The sequence below is a fragment of the Neltuma alba genome, unplaced genomic scaffold, assembly GCF_004799145.2.
Source record: "Neltuma alba isolate B1F8T4 unplaced genomic scaffold, ASM479914v2 tig00011758_pilon, whole genome shotgun sequence".
Taxonomy (NCBI): domain Eukaryota; kingdom Viridiplantae; phylum Streptophyta; class Magnoliopsida; order Fabales; family Fabaceae; genus Neltuma; species Neltuma alba.
In genome coordinates, this window is record NW_021636386.1 from 26,116 (window position 1) to 47,372 (window position 21,257).

General features: G+C 29.9%; 1 protein-coding gene across 5 annotated transcripts; it reads right to left on the minus strand.

Moving 5' to 3' along the window:
* Positions 1 to 14,008: 14,008 nt before the first annotated feature.
* Positions 14,009 to 21,038, minus strand: LOC114717641 (trehalose-phosphate phosphatase A). 5 transcript variants are annotated; one of them, XM_028902850.1, is made up of 13 exons: positions 20,585 to 21,038; positions 20,214 to 20,380; positions 17,044 to 17,518; positions 16,796 to 16,936; positions 16,626 to 16,697; positions 16,378 to 16,503; positions 16,215 to 16,271; positions 16,022 to 16,123; positions 15,857 to 15,934; positions 15,483 to 15,552; positions 15,315 to 15,385; positions 15,116 to 15,208; positions 14,009 to 14,471 (listed from the first exon to the last, which is right to left on the minus strand). In XM_028902850.1, exons 3-13 carry the CDS (start codon positions 17,332 to 17,334, stop codon positions 14,409 to 14,411), a joined length of 1,164 nt encoding a protein of 387 aa, XP_028758683.1. In that variant the 5' UTR covers positions 17,335 to 17,518; positions 20,214 to 20,380; positions 20,585 to 21,038; the 3' UTR covers positions 14,009 to 14,408. The 5 variants fall into 5 exon arrangements, with proteins under 5 accessions (XP_028758683.1, XP_028758682.1, XP_028758685.1 ...); XM_028902849.1 differs by lacking the exon at positions 20,214 to 20,380; XM_028902852.1 differs by lacking the exons at positions 20,214 to 20,380; positions 20,585 to 21,038 and adding an exon at positions 20,020 to 20,179.
* Positions 21,039 to 21,257: the final 219 nt, after the last annotated feature.

The window sequence follows — 21,257 nt, forward strand, 5'->3', positions numbered from 1 at the left end:
TTATTAATAAGTCAAATTCAATGCTTTTAAAAAAATTTAAAAATAATCTCATTAGTACAAGGCTGGATATTGAGAAAGATTTTCAATGCTTATTTCTTGCCTTTTCTTCTATGACATTTTGTCGTTTTTTTTTTTTTAATCATGGGCTAAATAGATTTTTTTTTCTAAGTTTGCTTTCCAAGTCTCAAATTTGTATATTTCTCCTTAGGGGATGAGATCCCTTACCATATAAACCAACAACTTGTTGGTAGATTTATTGTGTTTTAAATTATATATATGTGTACCCATCCATCTTGAAATATATGGGGAAAAAATCACTTTAAAATAACGTTCAAATCTATGTAACAAAAACGTCTTTTAAATCATCATAATTATGTATTATAAATATAATATCAAAAATTCATATACAATTTTTTTTTTGCCAACATTCATATACAAGTTGATAATTGAAAAGTTAATTTTCTATTTAAATTATTTTACCATTGATTTTTTTTTGCCAATTTTTTTTCATTTTGATATGGCTATCTGACAAGACTAAATTCAAATATAATCAAGCCCAATTAAAGCTAATTCTCCCAAAAAAGTTGTCTCCACTTCCAAGATCTTGCACAGTCAATTTTACTTGGATCAATGGCTTGCTGGTGCCAAAAATTTCACCATTGAAAAAAAATCTGTAAGTTTAATAACAAAATATATAGGACATATACCTTTCACATTACCTAGATAGTGACTAATTCACCCTGTCATAATAATAAATTACCTTTTTTGATACAATATAACAATATTACTTTGAATCATAAATTAAGAATTGAATTCTGGCAAAAAAATAATAAAGATTGAATTTCAATGAGATTCCAATAAAAAAAAAAATACCAACAAATCTTAATGACAAATTAGAAGTTATCATTTTCTACTATAAGACTTGTCATTACAAGCTATTTAAGTTGTTATTGAAACTTTTTGGTAATTATGTTTCTTCTTTGAGACTTAATTGCAATTCTCTCAGGAAGGATTACAATGAAGTCCCAATGAAAAAAAAAACCATCAACAAGTCTTAATCATAAATTAGAAATTGTCATTTTTTACTTTGAGATTTGTTATTACATGCTACTTAAATTATTATTTGGAATTTTTGGTAATTATGTTTTTTCTTGGAACTAGATTGCAATTCTCCCTTTCTTTAATTCACCTCAAACTTCAGCCAAACATATATTAACCTAATTTAATTACAAAACGGAACTAATCAAGTATTCACAGATTTGTCACCCACACGCAAGTCATTCGACTTGAGGTTAAGTGCTATATTTTACAAGCCTTATTTTATTTTTCAAATAGAGCTTCCATATATAACTGATTAGAATAACGTCTATGGCAGAAATTGTTGATATAGTTATCATATTTAGGCTTTGTTTGGGGTCATGATTAATGGCCTATTTGAGATAGCGTTCAAAAACACTTATAAATATATTTCATGTAAATCGAGACAAAATTTTTTTCACATATTTATCTCGTATTCCATAAATCATAATTAAAAAGTCATTTATAAGCAATTCCAAATAGAGTCTCAATCTCTCCAAATAATCCATTTCACTTTTTCCAGCTTAAAATCATGGAACAAAACTTCTAGATTTGAATGATTTGACTGGGTTACATTTCATATTTTCTCCCCTCCATTTACTTAGCCTTAAACAGCCGTCATTTTGAGTGGGGAACATAGCAATTCATTATATTTAGATTTAATAGCTTTATTTTATTAGATTATATGTGTTCTACATATGAATATTCGATTTATTTCTGAATTAATCTCTTTTTATTTAAATATTTTCAGGGTTAAATTAAGAATATTTTAGTCTATTTTAATTAAATTATATTATTTTAATCGATTAAATTGATCCTTACTTAATCATTTCGCAACTGTGTTTTATGAATTATTTTATATTATTACCTTTTCGCCATCAAATTTTCCAACTGAGATTAAAATATAATGAAAATATGAATATTTAATAGATATATGTCAAGCATATGTTTCTTACGGGCAACTGTTTGATTTTGAACCCTCCACTTTTTTTTTTTTGACCGGAGAACCCTCCACTTATTCTGTTATGGTTGAAACCATAACTTAATGATGTTATCTATGTTTAGTCATTCTACATAACTTGTTCGACCTTCCTATTTTGGAAGAGAAAGTTGCTTAGATTTTCTCTTAAAATTATTTATTTTGGGTTAATCTAATTGATCAATAATTTTTTAAAAGTTGTAAAATGCTTCAATATGTAATTAATTAGATTTAGAAGCTTTCTTTCGCCATAAGAGATATACAAAAAAAAATGAAGGTTTTCCTTTTCCATAAAAGCGAGAATATAGAACTGTCACTAATAATTTTGTGGAAAAAACCTTTTAATTAACATCTAATCTTCATTGCTTTTTATTCCCGAGTCTTCTTTTCCTAGTTATAGTAGCAATCCCTCTTTATTAAATGTAAGAGTTCATTGTAACCAAAAAAATATATATAAGAGTTCATTGAGAGATTTGCTTCTTCTTTTTTTTGTTAAAATGAAAATTCTTGATTACAGGACTAACAAATATTTTTTATGAATAATCTAATCACTATAAAAGGAGAAAAATAATTAAAAGATGTCACCAAATATATTGAATATATTAATTTTTGTTTTTTTGACCAACTTGAATAGAGCATGAATGATAAACAATCCACTTCCGAAGACAAACTGGCCCGCTTAGTTTGGCAGCATTAAAATAGAACTAGAATTTTCTCCCCCATGCGATGCATAAGATGATACATATTAAAATAGTTAATACTGCTAAAAAAATATTTTATTATATTCTTTCCCTTTTAATCTATTGTAAAGAAAATTTAACTTTTGTTATTTACTCCCTCCAATTCAAAATATAATATAAACTTTATCTCCTTATTTACTAAGAAATTAGTTAAAATCAGTTTAAAATAATAAATATGTAAAACATTTTTTTTTCAAAATGTACCCTTGCTAATAAAGAGAATATATAAGTAAAGGACGTAATAAATGAATAAAAAAAAAAGAGAATGTGTGGGAGCGTAATTGGAAAAACTTATTAGATGCTTAGACAAAAGTAAATATTATCTTATAAAAAAAATCAAATCCCTCGAATAAAGTTTAGGTTATATTTTGAACCGAATGGAGTATTTTTAAAAATATTATTTTTCTTATATATGAATTAGACAATGAAATATAAGATTCAAGTATTTAATGTTGACAATTTTACGACAATACTAATTGCACATAAAAAGTTTCAGTAAAACTACCTATAATATTATTCTCCTTGATAAAACATCAATGTTTAGTTTCAAAGAAATCTAAAAAATGCAGCCACGATTATTGTGTCATTAAAATAATTAAAGGGAAAATCCCTTAAAAAGACGCTTTAATAATTCAAATTCTTATTTCAGTTGTTAAATTTGTTAAATTTCTAATCAGGTTACATGACACAAAGAGGGATTTTAAAATTTTATGAAATGGCTTTAATATCCTTTTCATTAGAAATCTAGAAAGATGAGAATTTGTATCATTCTCGTGTTGCCTAAGAACTCTGAATGAGAGAAACTTGACATATACAATTGCAATCGAAAAATCGATCAAGTAAGTAGTGGTGAGTTAGTTTTTATATTAAATTTTTCTCCCTTATTGCGAGTGTGTTATAAAGATAGAATGTTGTTAATTTAGAATAAAAATGTATTAACAGTGAAATAGAACGTGTTAATTTTCAAGGTATTGTGATCAAGTTTTATTCAAAGACTTATTACAAACGTGTTATGCAAATATAAAACTGTTAATTTAGAACTAAGACTTGTTAACTATGTAATTGAACGTGTTAATTTTCAAAATTGTATTGTGATTAAGTTTTACTGCAAGTGTGTTATGGGAATAAAAAATTGTTAATTTAGAATTGAAAAGAGTTAATTATAAATTGGAACATGTTAACTTTCAAAGTTATATTGTGATTAAGTTTTATTCAAAAATTTATTGCAAGTGTTTTATGGAGACAAAAAGTTGTTAATTTAGAATCGAAAAATATCAACGATGAAATAGAACATGTTGATTTTAAAGATTATATTGTGATTAAGTTTTATTCAAAGATTTATTGTTAGTGTGTTATGGAGATATAAAGCTTTTAATTATTTAAAATTGAAATTTGTTAACTGTGTAATTTTTTAAGCTGGATTGCAATAAATAAAATTTTATTAAAGGCTTCATGTAAATGTATTATAAAGATAAAAAGTTTTTAGTTTAGAATTGAAATGTGTTAATTGTAAAATGAAATATGCTAATTTAGATTTTTTTTTATTTCTAATGAAAGGGGTATTAAAGTCATTTCATAAAATTTTAAAATTCCTCTTTAGGTCATATAACTTGATTAGGGGTTTGACAAATTTAACGACCTAAATAAGAATTTAGGTTATTTAGCTGTCTTTTTAAGGGATTTTCTCATAATTAAATTCACAAAGGTAGAGAACAAATAGGTTGAATGTCAGTTTGAAGATAATGTACATTGCATAAATCAGATGTTAATAAATTCTGTAAATAATTTGTTTGTGAAACTCTATTTCTGTTTTTTCTAATAGTGTTTATAATGCCCCTCTTCTATCATTATCATAATATTAACTGTCAATTAAGTGGTCATTCAACTGCTTAACCCAACCCGTTTTGACATCACCGGGCATTACAAGATTTTATATATAAAGTAGATATTTGTACTTTACCTTTTCTTTTGAAAAGATTAGTCTACTTGTCTTTATAATTTAATATGATTATAACTTAATCATTGAGTTTTATCTCGGTATGATTCAGTCTTTATAATGCTAATTTTATTGTAATTCAGTCTCTATAATTGAACTACTTAAAATATTCAGTCTCTATATTTTAAAAAATAAAACTATATATTTCATAAAGTTGAGGAGCTAACATTTTAAAAATTTAAAACTATAAAGACTAAGTTGTAGTGAATCAAATTTAAATATTGAGTTATAACTGAGTCAAAATTATAAATAAGCTACACTAAGTTCAAATTTAGGGAATGAATTGTATTGAAACTATGGTATCTTTTTCCACTGACAGTGTTTTGTGTTTTTAGTTATCCATATTCCATATCAATAACATTGGGGATTATTGCCTTAAATTGCACAACATGATGAGAGATTGAGAGGTAATTAATTAATTATTTTCACATGGTATCTATTATACGGTGTATCAAAATCTGGTTTCAATCTTCCTCTACCTACTATCAGAGTCTGGAATTGAATAGGTCGCTTTTGACCCGAGGGCATCTTAAGCCTTGATTTGTGTAGAATAATCACAGAGCTCTAAGAATACAATGAAATTAAATATTAATTATTGTCAAAAATTAGATAGAAAGAAAAAATTAAATTCAATGTGATAAAAACACATTCAAGATACCTATTAAATAGTAATTGCATATATGGTTGATTGATTAGATCATCATTAAGAGAATCAAAATACCAAATCCTTAGCTTCAAAAGGATTGACTACAATCAACATCCAGTGTCCCCTAAGTATAATAAAAACAATGAGAACGATTAAAAACCATTATAAAATAAAAAAATTTTAAGAAAATTTAGTATACTTACCTTTGGCAATAAGGCGTCAAAAAGAAAATGTCCCTATTCTTTACTGTCTTTGAAATGAAGATATCCATCAAATTTCTCGATAAGTCTTGCTTCATGTCAGAGCCGTGGTTAACAAAGGTGTGGGGACTAATGAACTTGAATTTTTCACCGAGGTCATTGGGGACTATGTAATTCTTATAAAAGTACCTAAATGTCCAAACAAACATATCAATATTATAAATGTTCTAAGTAGTTAAGTATTTAATCATGATTTGGAGCAATATCTTATATAAAAGTTACAGGCATTCTTGCTAGCCGTGTCATGTGTTAGAATTTATGACGTATTCAAATACAAATTTCAAATTAGATTGAGCAGCAAGCTAGACTAATGCATTCATACAAACAAAAATATAATTCATTCAAATGTAACAAGGCATGTTATATCTAATCTCTTGCTATATAAACTCCTTTAATAGAATGCAATTTTCTTATTTCATAGGTAGTAAACTATCAATTTATGAACACTGCTTGATAAAGTAAGTAATGAAAACAATAGAAAGCTAAAACACAATAAGCTCATGTTATCACTTAAAAAATCATATTAATCATGTTAACTTTATTTTTTAATTATTTATATTAAATTTTGCAATAGTCATAGGAATGTTTGCGGTAAATAATGACAGTTACACTAGCCATTTATTAAGCTAATGTAAAGTTTTTACTGTTATTTACAAAAATGTTACTACTCCATTTATTACACTATTGATGTAACAACCAATATAGATAAGGTGGTTTAAAAAGAAATTTTTTTAATAGTACATATCTAATTTTAATAATTATTTTCATATGGTATGTACAACATGTGGCATCAGAGTCATGTTTTAATCTTCCTCTACCTACTACTTTTATATAATGCATTATATTTTATTTTTTATTTAAAAAAATTCCCATTTACTTGATTTTAATGGTTACCAAATAAGTCTTTTTTGCACAGATAAAAAATATTTTTAAATATTTTTTCCTTAATTTTTATTATACATGATCCAAAAATCTTTGCTTCATGGCACCATGCCACAAGAGAAGTTTTTATTTGTAAATTTGATGATTAAATATTAGAGAAGATACTTTTAAAAAGAGGTCTATATAATCACTGCGTAAACAAGTCTCCATTAATAAATAATTTATACTCCATCTATTCTTATATCTAAGACTAACTTTAATTATTTTTCAAGAATTTAAGAAATCATTAAAATTAATTATTAACAATAAATATATCAATATTTTTGCTACTTTTCTACAATTGAACAAAAAGATTAAACATTAATTAAAAAATGTTTTGATAAAAAAATTAATACAATGGACAAAATCTACAAACTAATATATAAAAAATTCACAATGAAATGCTCAAAAGTATATTGCATTAATACCCAACGGAGAAAGCATCTTTGTGAATATTTTTTAAATTGTGGAAGCCAACCATTATAATTCTAAAAAGACATGAGACCCAACTTCAGTCAATTTTTCTTTATTGAAAAATGGATTTTTCAAGCTACATTAATGTCTAAGATCAAACTTATATAATCTTTTTACAAATAAAAAAACTATAAAAATTATCTACTCATGGAGTTTTCCCTTAATCTACATTATTTAGAATTTTATATGTGTAAATTCCATTTTTCTAGATTTTAAAAGAAGCACATATTGTAATAATAAACTTTACTTTATAATGGGTTGATTAATTTTTGTTATATCTTCTTATTTGAAATTTGTTCCTTCATAAAAGCTCTTTGGACAAAATTACCTTTATTAACCTTGTTAATATTATTCAATTACAAGTTAGCATCAAGTATTACTATTATACCGTAAGGTACTAAAAACTAAAATGGTGATTCAACTGGTTAAGACAATAGGTCAAGGATCAGTAAGATAGACTGGAGTAAACCCAAGAGTCAAAACAATGAGAAAAAAATAAAAATTTAATTTAAACTTTTATTAAGAACTAAATATCAATTCAGTAGCTCGAATCACTAATAAAATAATTATATACTTATAATTTCTTTCAAAAATTTTGCAATTCCTTTGACAAATTAAAATCATAATATTTACTATCAAAATTACTAAATATTCATTCTAGCAAAATATCAAAATAGACATAAGATAACAAAATATTTCTTCCAACAATCATTCAATCACTAAATACTAATTATAAACAACTTTAAAAAAATTATCAATTTTTTTTAAAAAAAACAACTAGGTTAACCTACCAAACTAATCGAGTTATTCGGTTCTTAGGCTAACCCAGCCAAGCCGGTTCAAGTTTTAATATAGTACTATAATGCAATATTATACAATTTTTAAACTTTCATATAAACATTGTGCATTGCACACCCAACAAAATACTTTCATAACAAATTTGCCCTTTACCTATAATTGAATTAGAAATTTATGTTTGCATGTATACAGAACTTTGATATATAGTCCAGTCTTCAAGATGGGCTAATTTATTAAAAAAAAAAAAGAATTATCAAGAAGTCCTAAAAAAGTAATTTAATTATTAAAAAGCATTAGTGATAAGTAACCAGTCTAAATCTGTTGACATTTTCTATTTTGAAACTTATCATTGCTTATTCTTTACTTATTGATAAACTTTAGGATAATTAAATTATATTCTTGAGACATGATTGTAATTCTCCCATTTAAAGATGATAAGGATTATTTTTTTGAGAAAAGTGAAAAATTAAGGATTGAGACACGACTAAATCAAAAGTTTGAATATCGAGGGATAATTGAATAACTGACTTACCAAAAAATTAAAAAAATGAAAGATTAAAAAATTAATTTTGCTTTTGTTCTTAGGTATCAACAATGTTGTCTTTTACACGACTGGGGCTGGGATTTTCATTCAAAAATTGAAATCCCTCGTCTCGTCCGGATGAAATGTCGTACACGGCAAAACTACGCCCAAGTCCCCAACTTTTTTGGCATATGCCACGTGCTCTGACACATACAAATGAAAGCGGAAAATGCAATAGCATCAGGAGCAGGAAAATGACATAAAAAAAGAAATTGAAAATTACCATATTCCCATTCAAAGACTTAAGAAGCCAAAATATCAGAAAAAAAATGGTGATTGATCTGATATCTTACAAATATAGTCAGATGAGTAAAATATCCTTGTATCAGATTTTAAAAAAATATATCAAACATGTCGTTATCAGTATATTTCTTGTCGTTGGTTGTCCAACACTTGTCATTATCAGTTCATAACTTATTAATAAATAACTTATCATTATTAATACATTTTTTCATTTATTGTTCAAATTTGTCATTATTAATTCATAATTTATTAATAAACTTTTTAATACAAGAATATTTTTGTCATTTAACTACATTTGTAAAATACCAGACCATGCATCACTTCTTCTTTTGAAATTTTGACTTCTTAGATGCCTGAATTAGAATATTACAATTTTTAACTTCTTTTTATGCCATTTTTTCTTTTAGGTATTCCCACTCTTTAATTTCAATCACTTGAAACAATTAACTAAGCAAAATAATATTTAAATACATTTTAAAAATATTATACTTAAATAAATAAAATTTACCTTGAAATAAAAAACCAAAAATTATATTGAATATTTTATTTTTCATTATATTAAATTTATAATTGATTTTTATGCATATGTGTAGATATATTATTTTAAGTAACATGTGATTCAAATTTAAAATATTACTAAATAAATAAATTTAATTAATAAAAAAATTGAAATATGATTAAAATTTTAAAAATATATAAGTTAAAATTATTTTTTTGATAAACTAAATGATGTTCTCAATGACATTTACTTGAAAGAGTGGTATTATTAAATTAACAGTTGAAATGGTAAAAATATAATCTTTAAAATAGATGAAATGTTTACCGCATGAAACTTTCGATAATGCCTACTATAAATTCCAACAAAAAAATAAAATAAAACCAAAGGGACATGTAGATCCATGATATACAACTTGTATTTCAACTGAACAAGGATTAATTTACACACACACATATATATCAAAATATTAAATAGAGAGTCACTTAAGGTTAATTCCATATTTGTGATGTATGCGTAAAAAATTCGGGGGTGAAATTCTCTTGATATAACATAAATAAAATGAAAAAAAATTCAAATGTGTTTTTGTATGTATATGAATATAGACATGCACACTCTTTTGGCTGATAAAAGTATAACACACACACATACAATTTCGTACATGAAATTATGGGTCAATACCTTTAGTCCTTGAAATTTGTTAGTTTCATTTTGATTTTATTCCTTGAAATTTGAACCCAACAGTTTTGATCCTTAAAATGTAATCTTACTTTAGTTTTTATTCCTCAAATTTAAGACCAATAGTTTTGGTCTTTAAAAAACACTGTTCCAGAAATTAAAAATCTTTAAGAGGAACAAAATAAAGTTAAATTTTAGGAATCAAGACCTGAGTTTCAAATTTCAGAGACCAAACCTAAAGAGGTGAAATGTTAAAATCAAAACTATTGATTTTAAATTTTAGAAACAAAAATTATATTAATCAAAATTATTTATCGACTATATATTCTTCTGCCCACAAATGTAGGTTAATTTCACCACTCTCGCTAGAATTAACTGGAATTAAGAAAAGCTAGTATCCCATTAAAATGATTTTGAAATTGAAAATGTTTTTATCTTTGTTACCCCAAATCAACACCAATTTAACAAGACAAATACTTTCTCTATATAATTATCAGAAATTTGCAAGAGGGTGTTTTTTTTTTTTTTACCCCCGGGAAAAAGGCATTAAATACCCCAAAAACTCATGCAAAATGCTCATTCCATCCCAAAATATAAGTCGTTTTTTTCTAAACTTTTCCTGTCCCAAAATATATGTCTTATTTAATATTATATATCAATTTTTCCCAGTTAACCCTCTGTTAAAATTAAATATCAAATAACATTTTAGTCTTCTTGGAAATTTGTGGTCTTCTGGGAATTTAACAAGTATAATTTTGGAAAGCATTACAATTTCTTGTGAGATCCAATAAGTTAACTCCCGACGGGATCTACATTCAAGAAGTTATCCTGGACCCCAAAATCATTCTAGAACCGTAGGAACGACCCAAAGGGACTATACGATTGAATTGACCAGTTTTTTAAATTGGTTAAAGAGATGGAAAAATTGTAATTAGGTCTCATCCAAGAGAATTAAATATAAAAAATTCGTTAAAATTCTGAAATTATTCTGAAGTCCCAAAGAACCTTATTGCAATAAATTTTATTTGTTTAATTATCAAATTACCTTTTCTTTTTTTTTTTAAGTTTGTATTGACAACTGAAAAAGCAGTGATTAACAACTTAAGGTGCAAGGATTGACAACTTCACGGAGGTATTGACAACTCATGCATTACATTTTATGATGTGCTGAGAAAATGTGTTGTCAATGCCTACCGCGATAGTTGTCAATCATTGTACCTTAAGTTGTCAACGACTACTCTTTCAGTTGTCAATGTAAACTTAAGAAAAATGATAATAAGGGCAATTTGATAATCAAATAAATAAAATTTATTACAAAAAAGTCCATTGAAAATTCAGAATAATTTCATAATTTCAAATGACTTTTTTATATTTAATTCTCTTAGGTGGGACTTAATTACGAGATTCTAGAAACTGTGAACAGAAACGAGGGAGATCAAGAGGATATGAAATGCTGGGTTTCACGCGAATCAGATGATTATGCTCGTGATTTAATCGCTTTTACAGGTATTTGCATGATTCCCATGCATTAAGCTGTGTTTGGAAACAAAAGGCAACCTTTTTTTTTCTTTTTCTTGTTTCTTTTTTTAATTTTTTTTATACCAATCAAGAGTTACTTTTTTCCATTAGAGAAAAATGTGATCAATTTATGAGGCAAAAGTAGTAAGTAGAACTTATGGAAGGTAGACCAATTTTTGAGGCAGATCTTGCTATGGGTAGTACACATGGGAAAGACTTGTTCAAGGAAGGTTCTAAACTCATCTTGATTTGCTTCAAGAAGCAGCTCGTGGATCTCACTCATGTTCGTAAAGCCTCGAAAGGGAGATTGGACAGTGAACAAACATCTCCTGTTTTTGTTTTCTAGAGTAATTATCTCTAAGTGTAATGATTATAGGTTTTTTACCGTTTCTTTCATACTTTTTTTTTCAAGTAACTAATATTGTGATGTAGACTGTTAATTTTACTATAATGATAATCATTTTGCCTTCTCAAAAAAGGTAGAACCTATGGAAATTGATTAGCTTTTAAATTCTCTAATATAATAAAAGTAAATATATCTAGATGTGTGTATTGGTTCAAAGGGACTTAATATCTTGTTAGTAACTGGAATTTATTGTAAAGCATGTGGATTTGGGAAGCAGGGAAGGCAAAGGTTCTGGTTAGTTCAAGACCCCTTCACTTAAAAAGAAAAGTAAAAAAATACTCCTTAATTCTAAATATAAGATTCATTTTATAGTGTAAATTATATTATAAAATAAGTTTTACATTTAGGATTAGGAAAGTACTATTGGTTATTACATCATTTTTTCCTATATACTTGTGGTCCTAATCCTAAATATAAAACTTATTTAAAAAAAGTTGAGAAAATGACAAAAACATACCTGTTAAATTTCAAAATAACAAATATATAATGCTAATTATTCTTGTAGTGGTTTGGAATATTTTTGTACGAAATCTATTAAAATCAGATCTGTCATTTTAAATATTTTTTTTAAATTTTTCGTCAAAGATTATGATTTATTTTCTTTTTATCCCCTGTGTTAAATTTTTATTTCCTATAATTCTCCTACTTATTAAGATATTTTTATCTCTATAAGTTAAATTCGATAGACATATAATCTGCGACAATACCATTTACTTAGTGGAGGTTGACACTTTTCGGAGGTTTTTTTTTCCCTCCCCCAATTGATGAGTAGAGCCGGGAAAACGGGCCGAGCCCGTCGGGCCGGCCCTTTTAGGCCCTGAAATTATGAGGGCCGGGCTTGATATTTTTCTCTTAAAATGAAACATAAGCCCTGGAGGGCCGAGGGCTTAAAAGGGCCGCCCTGGAGGGCCACGGCCGGCCCTTTTATATTTTTTTTTATTTTTAAAATTTTTTATATATATATTAACGTTATTAATTTTTTACATTGTTAATAATATTTCAAATATTTAGTTATTATTATCATTTTAAAAGTAAATTTAGTTTTAGATAATAATTTATCCAATTAAATTTTTAAAAATGGGTTAATTTGGATTTTAATAATGATTTGATTTATATTATATGCGTTGATATTTTTAAACTATATATATATTTGATAATAGAATATTTTTATACTTATATAACTTGTGATTCTATAATTTGAATTAGAAATTCATGAGTTTTAACAGCAATGTTTCTCACATTAAAGTAAAAAAATAGTTAGATTGCAAAATTTAAAAATAAAATTCTTATAAAGAAGAAAAACTTGATATTTTTGTTATGAAAGAAAAGTATACTTATGAAGAAAAGTAATTAATTATAGTGATGATGAAGTTTCAAAAGATTAATAATAGTGTTTATTTATTGCACAATTGCATTATAGATAAAACTTTTAGATGTTGTTATCTTGTTAATGAATGTTTTAGATGTTCTTAGATGTTGATGAATATTTATATATGATGATATTTTATATGTGACTTAATTTTATTCATATTTATGTCTTTTATTAATAATTTCATTGATTTATTTTATAAAAAATATGATAAATATAAAAAATAGTATTTTTTCTTAAACGGGCCAAAAGCCCGCGGGCCGGCCCTGGCCCTGTAGCTTAAAGGCCGGGCCTAGCAAATTGGGATATTTTTAAAATTCCAGCCCTGGAGGGCCGGCCCTTTTAAGCCCGTCAGCCCTGAAGGGCCGGCCCTGGAGGGCCGGGCCAGCCCTGATTCCCGGCTCTATTGATGAGGCGTCAGTTGACAGGCTGAATGGTATTCATTTCCTTCTTCTATAGTTCTACTTTTGGCCCGCGAAAGAGAGGGGGGGGAGGCAGACAACTAAATTTCTACAATCAACCGTACAATACAAAAATGGATGGAACCAAAAACGTGAGCGAAGAAAAATGGGAAAGCCACAATAAGCTTGATGTTGTGTTTCTTCAAAATGAGCTCTTTCAAAGATAGCAGTAGTACTAATTAATAGATGAAAATAGTCATTACCAAAGTTAGACCTAGCATAACGCTGAAGTATGTTCAGAGAGTTTAGCTATTTGAAAGCATCTGAAGAAGAAGAATTTTCTTTTGCCAAAGTCTACCCTAGTAATTTTATCGCAGAGGGACACATAAAAAGAGATGGGAGTGGGTAAAGGGGAGCCCTTACTTAGGCAACATTCACGCAATGGCCACTAAGCTTATTTAAAAATGTAATTTATGTATATCATTCTACATATAAAAGAATTAACAAATGAGTAGTTTCTCGTGGAACCCATGAATGAACAATCAGAGAAAATGACCAAAATTGACAAAGAAAGTGAGATGAATTGAACATTAATATACTCTGATAGGAAAGTACCCTCAGCACATATTTCTGTAATACTTTATGAAATAATTATGAGCCAAGAATTTACAGTTACTACAGGCAGAGACTATGCTTTTCCATGAGAGGCTTCTGTGCTGAAATCCGCTCCAAGAAACCTCCTGGAGTACTTTGCTTGGAGACCCAAAAATCTTGAAACATAAAACTATCTTTATTAGATATATAGTAGACTATATTCTCCTCCCTATATGTAACTTTTAAGGAGGCCTGAGTTCCAAAACACAAGAGACTTGAGAAATTCCATGACCTGCAAATATAAACATCAGGGAAGAAGTTAAGGCGACATTGCGTGAAGATAAGATTATAGATGATTTATCATTTTATATGATGATGATGATAATCATGTCATCTTTTGAGATTTATGAATCTTTTAAATAATTGACTAATTTAAGATTTATATGGGTAAACAATATCAGTATTCAGGCGTAAGGATATTTCATGGTGGCATGAGTAAGATCAGAGTTTCTTTAAGTATGTTTCTTATACATAGTCTGATCATCAAATAAAATGACCACTTTGATTAAAATGGGAAAGCATGGCTGGAAAAAAAAGATCTCCGTCATATTTGATTTTGATCAGCTTTGTTCAGCCCTTTTATTTTTCAATCCTGTCCAACATCAAATGCCAATGTGCTTGACCTAAAGATCTATGTAGTATTTCAAGTGTATTTTGCTAGCAGCCTATTCCTTACAGATAAAATACTCCCTCTGGTCCTAAATGCAAGAATCATTTTATAGTGTAAATTACACTATAAAATAAGTCTTATATTTAGGACCGAAAGAGCACAAAATACCTGCCAGAGAAGTTTGGATGAATTTATACGATTTTGACCCAAGTTCTTTTTACACACCCCCCCTCCTCCTAAGCTGTTATGTTGAAACTGAGAAATACCTCTGATGGATCACGGAGAGAGTAGACTGCATTGCTTTCCTTCGGTGCAGAAGCAACTAGGATGCCATAACCTTTATTCCCCTCCCTCAAAACCTGTTAAAATTTAGTTGATCAGGAAAATTGAGAGGGGGGAAGAGAAAGAAGGGCGAAAGCAAAAAACATTTCGGGGACATAAATTAGTGCATGTCAAGTGTCATACCTTAAAAGCATCTTCATCAGTCCGATCATCTCCAACATATATAGGGAGCACATCATCACAGTTGCTAAGCCCTGTAAATATATTTCCAATGTCACTTGCTGCAAAACAAAGATATCTCTGACATTCCATAAAGTGACGCAGAGGTAAACAAATAGGAAATGAACTCACCAAGTGACTCAAGTAAAAATGTGACAGCTTTGCCCTTATCCCAGTTGATCACTGGTCGGACCTCTAAAACCTGAAAAATAGGGAATAAAGGTTATTGATAAAGGTTATTGAATAATCTAAATAGGATAGATTGCTTCAAAATTCCACAACTGAATTAAAATTTTCCATCATAATTATCATCTTCATAACTTTTAAGTTAATTTATCACTGTTTTGCACTCTACTACCATATTTTAGCATACAATTTATTTCTCAAACAAAATAAAATACCAAATATTTGCTCATTTAATTATAGTATAGCAGTCCAATTTTTCTAAAATCTAGCATTCAAGGTAAGTGTGATTACTCATAATTCAATATAGTTTGATTTGGTACCTTGCGCCCATGGGTCAATCGCAAGCGTGGATAGTCTTTCAGAATATCATGGACTTTTTGCCCCACCATATTCCAATTCTGCATTTTAATTAAGAACAGTTAATCTTTTATGAAAAGCAATAGGTACCTAAGCAAAATATTAAGCATAAGAACAGGATCCTTTACCTTCTCCTCTACGTTGCGATAGTGTACAGAGACACAAAATTTGTTGCTCTCAACTTTTACACCTTTAATGTCTTTTGTACATTCAATAAGGGAATTAAACACCTGCCCAAACATGAGTTTGTCAGAATGCCATAGTCCAATAGAGAAAAAGATTGGAAGCTGATTCACTGTAGGATTTTTCAAATATACCCACCTCATCAATCATGGGCAAGAATTCAGCAGCAGGTTGGAATAAATTAACTTCCTTTCCCTGTATTATTTTTCAAAGATCTTAAAAGAGGCCCTTTTTGAGAAGACAAGAGAAAATAACGTGTAAAAGTTAACACCAAATCAAAACTTTGATTGAACCTTAGTACCTGATTGTCAGTAGACCTAATGCAATTAGGATGGTTATCAGATACAGATTGTCTGACAGGACCAATGATATCCATCCCATGGCTACCAGCGTAATGGAGTTCAGTTAGTCCTACAAATTCATATACCTGAGCAAATTGTGGTGTGGAGAAGGTTAGAATGTTCCGCATGAGCACAAATATGCATATAGCTACAGAAGAATAAAAAGAGAAAGAAAATTGCAATAAACTGTTCAAGAGAAGCCAAATACCTTGTCACGGCTTCTTCCACTAATTATTGCAGTGGGAAAAAGCTCTGCCACTTTTTTAACAGCAGCACGCATCTAAAGAAGTTACCAAATCAAATTCAGCAAAATAAGAACAATTGAAGAGTAGCTCCCAATTCAAATACTGGACCCAAAATCTGGAGAAGATTACTCACATTGTCAGACATGAAAGCACAGTCAGGATTATCCACAATTGGTGAAAGAGTTCCATCATAATCCAAAAACAATGCTATTCTCTTGCCTTTTGCATAGTTTGCAATTTGCTCAAAAGACGTAAGTGCTGATGGATACTTTAGCTGTGATATTGAAAAGCATAGAAAATGAAATACAATAAACAACCCATCCAGAATTATACAAATGGAAACTAAAATCAAACACAATAGGCTGCAGAAACAAGAAATACCAGCCAGGTAGCGTAAGCGCTATCAGCATCAGACGATGCAAAACCATGATTAATATCCTTTGTTATCTTCTTGGCTGTAGGAGAAGATGATTTCATGGCATCCAGCCAACCACTAGAACGAACATCATCAAGAAATCCTGCCTTCTTCCTAGGGATTGTCAGAAGCAGGGCAGATGGAAAAGCTGCCCCTGTTGGAGAATAAGGCAACAGACTGGAATGCACGCCCAATCTCGATTTCGTTATGGGTGCAGCATCAGTAAGAACAGGAGTATGATTTGACTTCAGGTCCATTGGATCCAGTTTTGTAGATTAATTTGTAGAGCAGCAGGAATTTAAGAAACTAGTAGCGTATTGATCGGCAATTGAGCCAATATCAAATTTTCACTTCAACCAACTCTTTTATCAATAAAAAACCACTTCTTCAATGTTTTCTTGTCACTACTCTTAGGGTAACAGTCCATCAACTGCCAAGCTCCTGAAAGCAATGATCATATGATCAATTTTCTATGAACTCATTGAATCACAAGCAGCAGAATTATTGAAACAAACAGCATTCAAGTTTACCTTTCCATCTTACCATAAGCAAAAAAGAAAAATTAAAGAAGACTCCTACCAGAAGACATATATTTTGAGAGAGGAATTTGGTTGGGGCATTAAATACATGCAGCCTCAAGTAGGCATAGAAAAGCAGCTAGAAAATTCAGCGGATGTGACTACAAAAAGTGCACATGCAAATGCTTTTGTCAACAACAAACCAATAAATGACAAAGACGCTTGACATGCATAGACAATTATATTATGGAACATATGAAGCAGCCAGAAAAAGTGGGGAGCATGAAAAAAAAGTAAAGAAGACAGGTACTGGAACTTCTATTATTAGAAGAATAATTGCAAAGCATGAATCCACTTGGCCATGTAAAAACAAACACAAAGGAAGAAAATTAAGAAAAGGAAAAAAGGAAGGAAGTTGCATGGGTTCTTGCTTAATTGATTGGTTTAAAACTGTCCAATTCACTAAAATCCAAATGAGGACAGTAAGGATCTCATCCTACAAGCAGTAAACCTAAGATTTGAAATCCACAGACTAGGCATAGACCTTAATGGACAACTCAATATTATTGAGGCTCACCTTGAACCATAATTGAGTAGTTTATCTGTCTTTGAACAAGAAAAATGCATCTACAGTACGTACCATCACAGTTCAGTTAATCCATTGTAAAGAAATTCTGCAGTCCCATATGACAATATAAATATTATGCTGAAGGTTAAAGTAAATTAAACATTCTAAGTAATTATTCTCTATTGTTATTTCTAAAAATCAATATATATGGCTGCTAAAGAACAAAAGGATAAGAATAAATATTTTTCAAATGAAGTTTCACTGAACCCTACTAATATTGCGCATGACACTGGTACGCCTACTTCTATAATTCATATATTTTATAATAAACTTCATATTCCCAACTCCAGGGAAGATAAATTCAGTTTTAGAAAACATGTTAAATTCATAACAGAGATTTCCATGCTTGATACCAAGGGTTTCTACTTTCTTGAAAAATTTTTGGATTGATATACTCACAATGATAACAATGAATAATGTTAAGGGTTCAAAAGTGGAAAAAGTCGATGAAATCTAATTATCATATAGTAAATAGCGATTAAATAGAACAAATGACCCAATATCTCCAGCTATTTGGCAGAGGAAAAGCGTAACCTTCTCCTAATAAGTAATAACTAAGCCATCAACTTGCTCAGCAAAACAAAGTAAAAATCACTGGCAAGAATGACTAGAACATGATGAAGCAGAAAGAAGGAATCACACAGGACTAAAATTCACCTACACCACAAGCTAAAAATCAACAATAGTAAAGGATGAAGGAAAGGAAAAAGAAAAAAAAGAAAAAAAGGCCATCAAGACAATGAAAATAGATATTGTGCTCGTTGTGAGCAAGTGAAATTTCCTTAGAAAAACATAACTAAGCAGATAATAGTTATGTACACATTGTCAAGCTGTCCTACCCCATGCAGTGGACAGGAAAGAACTATGCAACCACACATTACGGGCCTACAAAGCATGGGACTCAATAATACATATGGACCCAACAAATAAAGATTCTGCAATAAAAAAGACAACTGACATAGATTATCACCAGTAACCATTTATATATAGAACACCATACTTCTGTTGTGATCCCAAATAAGCATCATGACAACCGAAGGGGAAAAAAAAATCCACAATTGTGTATGTAATGGTTCTTTGAAGCCTGTTAACACAAAGGCCAGAACTCCCCCCCCCCCCCCAGCATAAATGAAACTGCTCCCTATTTTAGGGGGGAACAACACTAGGATGTAGACGAAGAAAAGATATAGAGTTCACGGAAATTGACTTTTCCCTATTTATTTTTCTTTTAAATGGTTCAAAATACTTTACGAGATCAGGACAAGGAACTGTCAGACTTCGAAAAGAAAAAAATCAAGCATAAAACAATCAACAAATCACATCAGCTTAATCAAACATAGTTCCAAGGAAGACACATCAGAATTTTTTGTCCAAACTCGACAGTATCCATCCTGTGGTCGGAAAACTGAAAAAAACTGAATTAACCAATCAATTAAAGACCAGTCAAAGAAGATGATTATATGTTAGAATAGGGGAAGAAAGGGGGGGGGGAAAAAGGAAGCATACTACTCATAATCTTTAAATTAAGACAGGTGGCCCGGATTTTGACAAGCTAATATTTCTAAATTATAATTGAATAATCATCAACTGCAGAGGTAAGTGGCAAGATTCCATGGGCCAAAACGTCACGGCACTCTCCAATCGCAAAGCAATATACGCAGTCCAAATCGGACGATAACCCGAAGGGAAAAACAAAGTTTAACCAGGAAACGTTCAGAATCTCAATTTGAAAAGCATTCTTGCGCAAAAAAAGGGGAAATAAGATGAAAAAATGATTAAATAAATTCGTAACGTACATAATATAGGAGCTCTAAACAGAGGAACAAGGAAATGAGAATGTTCATAATCCTCAGAGTGCCGGTTCCGGGTTCCCAAACGTTAGAAAAGGGAATAAACCACAAACAAGAACTTATACCTAATTAAAGCACGATTTGATTATAGTTCGGCGGCCAATAAAACAACAGAATAACCAGAAGAAAAAAGTAGATACCCGGACAGCTTGGTAGAATAATCAATTAAAGAATCTTATGTCAGTAACTTTCCCGGCAGTCAAACAGGGAGAGGAAGGACGGAAATGTGTAGGCCGACGAAGATTAAGAACTAAAGCCCAATTTTGACCGGCTTCTAATATTCAAAATATGACCGAATACTTCTAAACTGCAAGGCAAGAGGAAAGATTCCACGTCACCGAACTCTCCTCATGGCAAGCAATTTACGCCGTCAAAATCAGACCATAACAAAAGAGGGAAAAAAAAAAGCAACACGAATCCTCACCGGACTCTTAGAATCTAAATTTTTTAAAGCATTCCGATTAGAGAAAGCGGCAATATGAAGAAAGTTAATCATAAATTCATAACGCACCTAATATACGAGCTCCAAACAGAAGAAAAAGGAAATGAGAAAACTCATAATCCTCCGAATGCAGGTTCCAGGAGCCAAATCTTCAGAAACGAAACAAACCAGTAACAAAACTAACACCAAGTAAAGCACGAACCGATGTATAGTTCGACAGCCAGCAGAATAACAGAGCAACCAGAAAAAATAGATTGCACTGACTGTTTGGTAAGGATATTTCAGCTACAGTATCTCTTTTTCTCGGTAATTTTCTAGGCGGCCAAACGGAGAGAGAGAAAGGAAGGTAATGTGTAGGCCGAGTAAGAGCAAGAACAACGAAGATGAGAATGAAGCTGAGAAATACAACAGAGCTTAAAAAGAGAAGGGGGCAGAGTGTGAAAAAGGAAAGCAATGAAGCGGCAAATCTGTCAGAGAGAGAAAAGGAAGCGCAGAAGAGAAAGCGAGAAAACGTTGAGGAGGTAGAGAAAGGAGAAGAAAGAAGGATGGAACGCAGAAATGGAGGGTATTTATAACGTTTCGGTTCCCACTAAACGTGCTCCATAAGGAAACGTTCACCGGTTGTTGAATTTGGAAGCATATTAAAAAATAAATATAAAAAATGACAAAACAATCCCTGCTAGCCTCCTTTCCCTTAGCCTTCCCATTGCGCGTGAATTTACGTCCCAACTGCCAACGGCGA

Excerpts from the sequence above, each read along its gene's own strand:
- LOC114717641 (XM_028902849.1), bottom strand. The coding sequence starts at position 17,334 with ATGGACCTGAAGTCAAATCATACTCCTGTTCTTACTGATGCTGCACCC. Across the intron at positions 16,698-16,795 it reads GTGCTTTCATGTCTGACAAT|ATGCGTGCTGCTGTTAAAAA; the intron begins GTGAGTAATCTT and ends TAACTTCTTTAG. Across the intron at positions 15,935-16,021 it reads ATCGCAACGTAGAGGAGAAG|AATTGGAATATGGTGGGGCA; the intron begins GTAAAGGATCCT and ends ATTAAAATGCAG.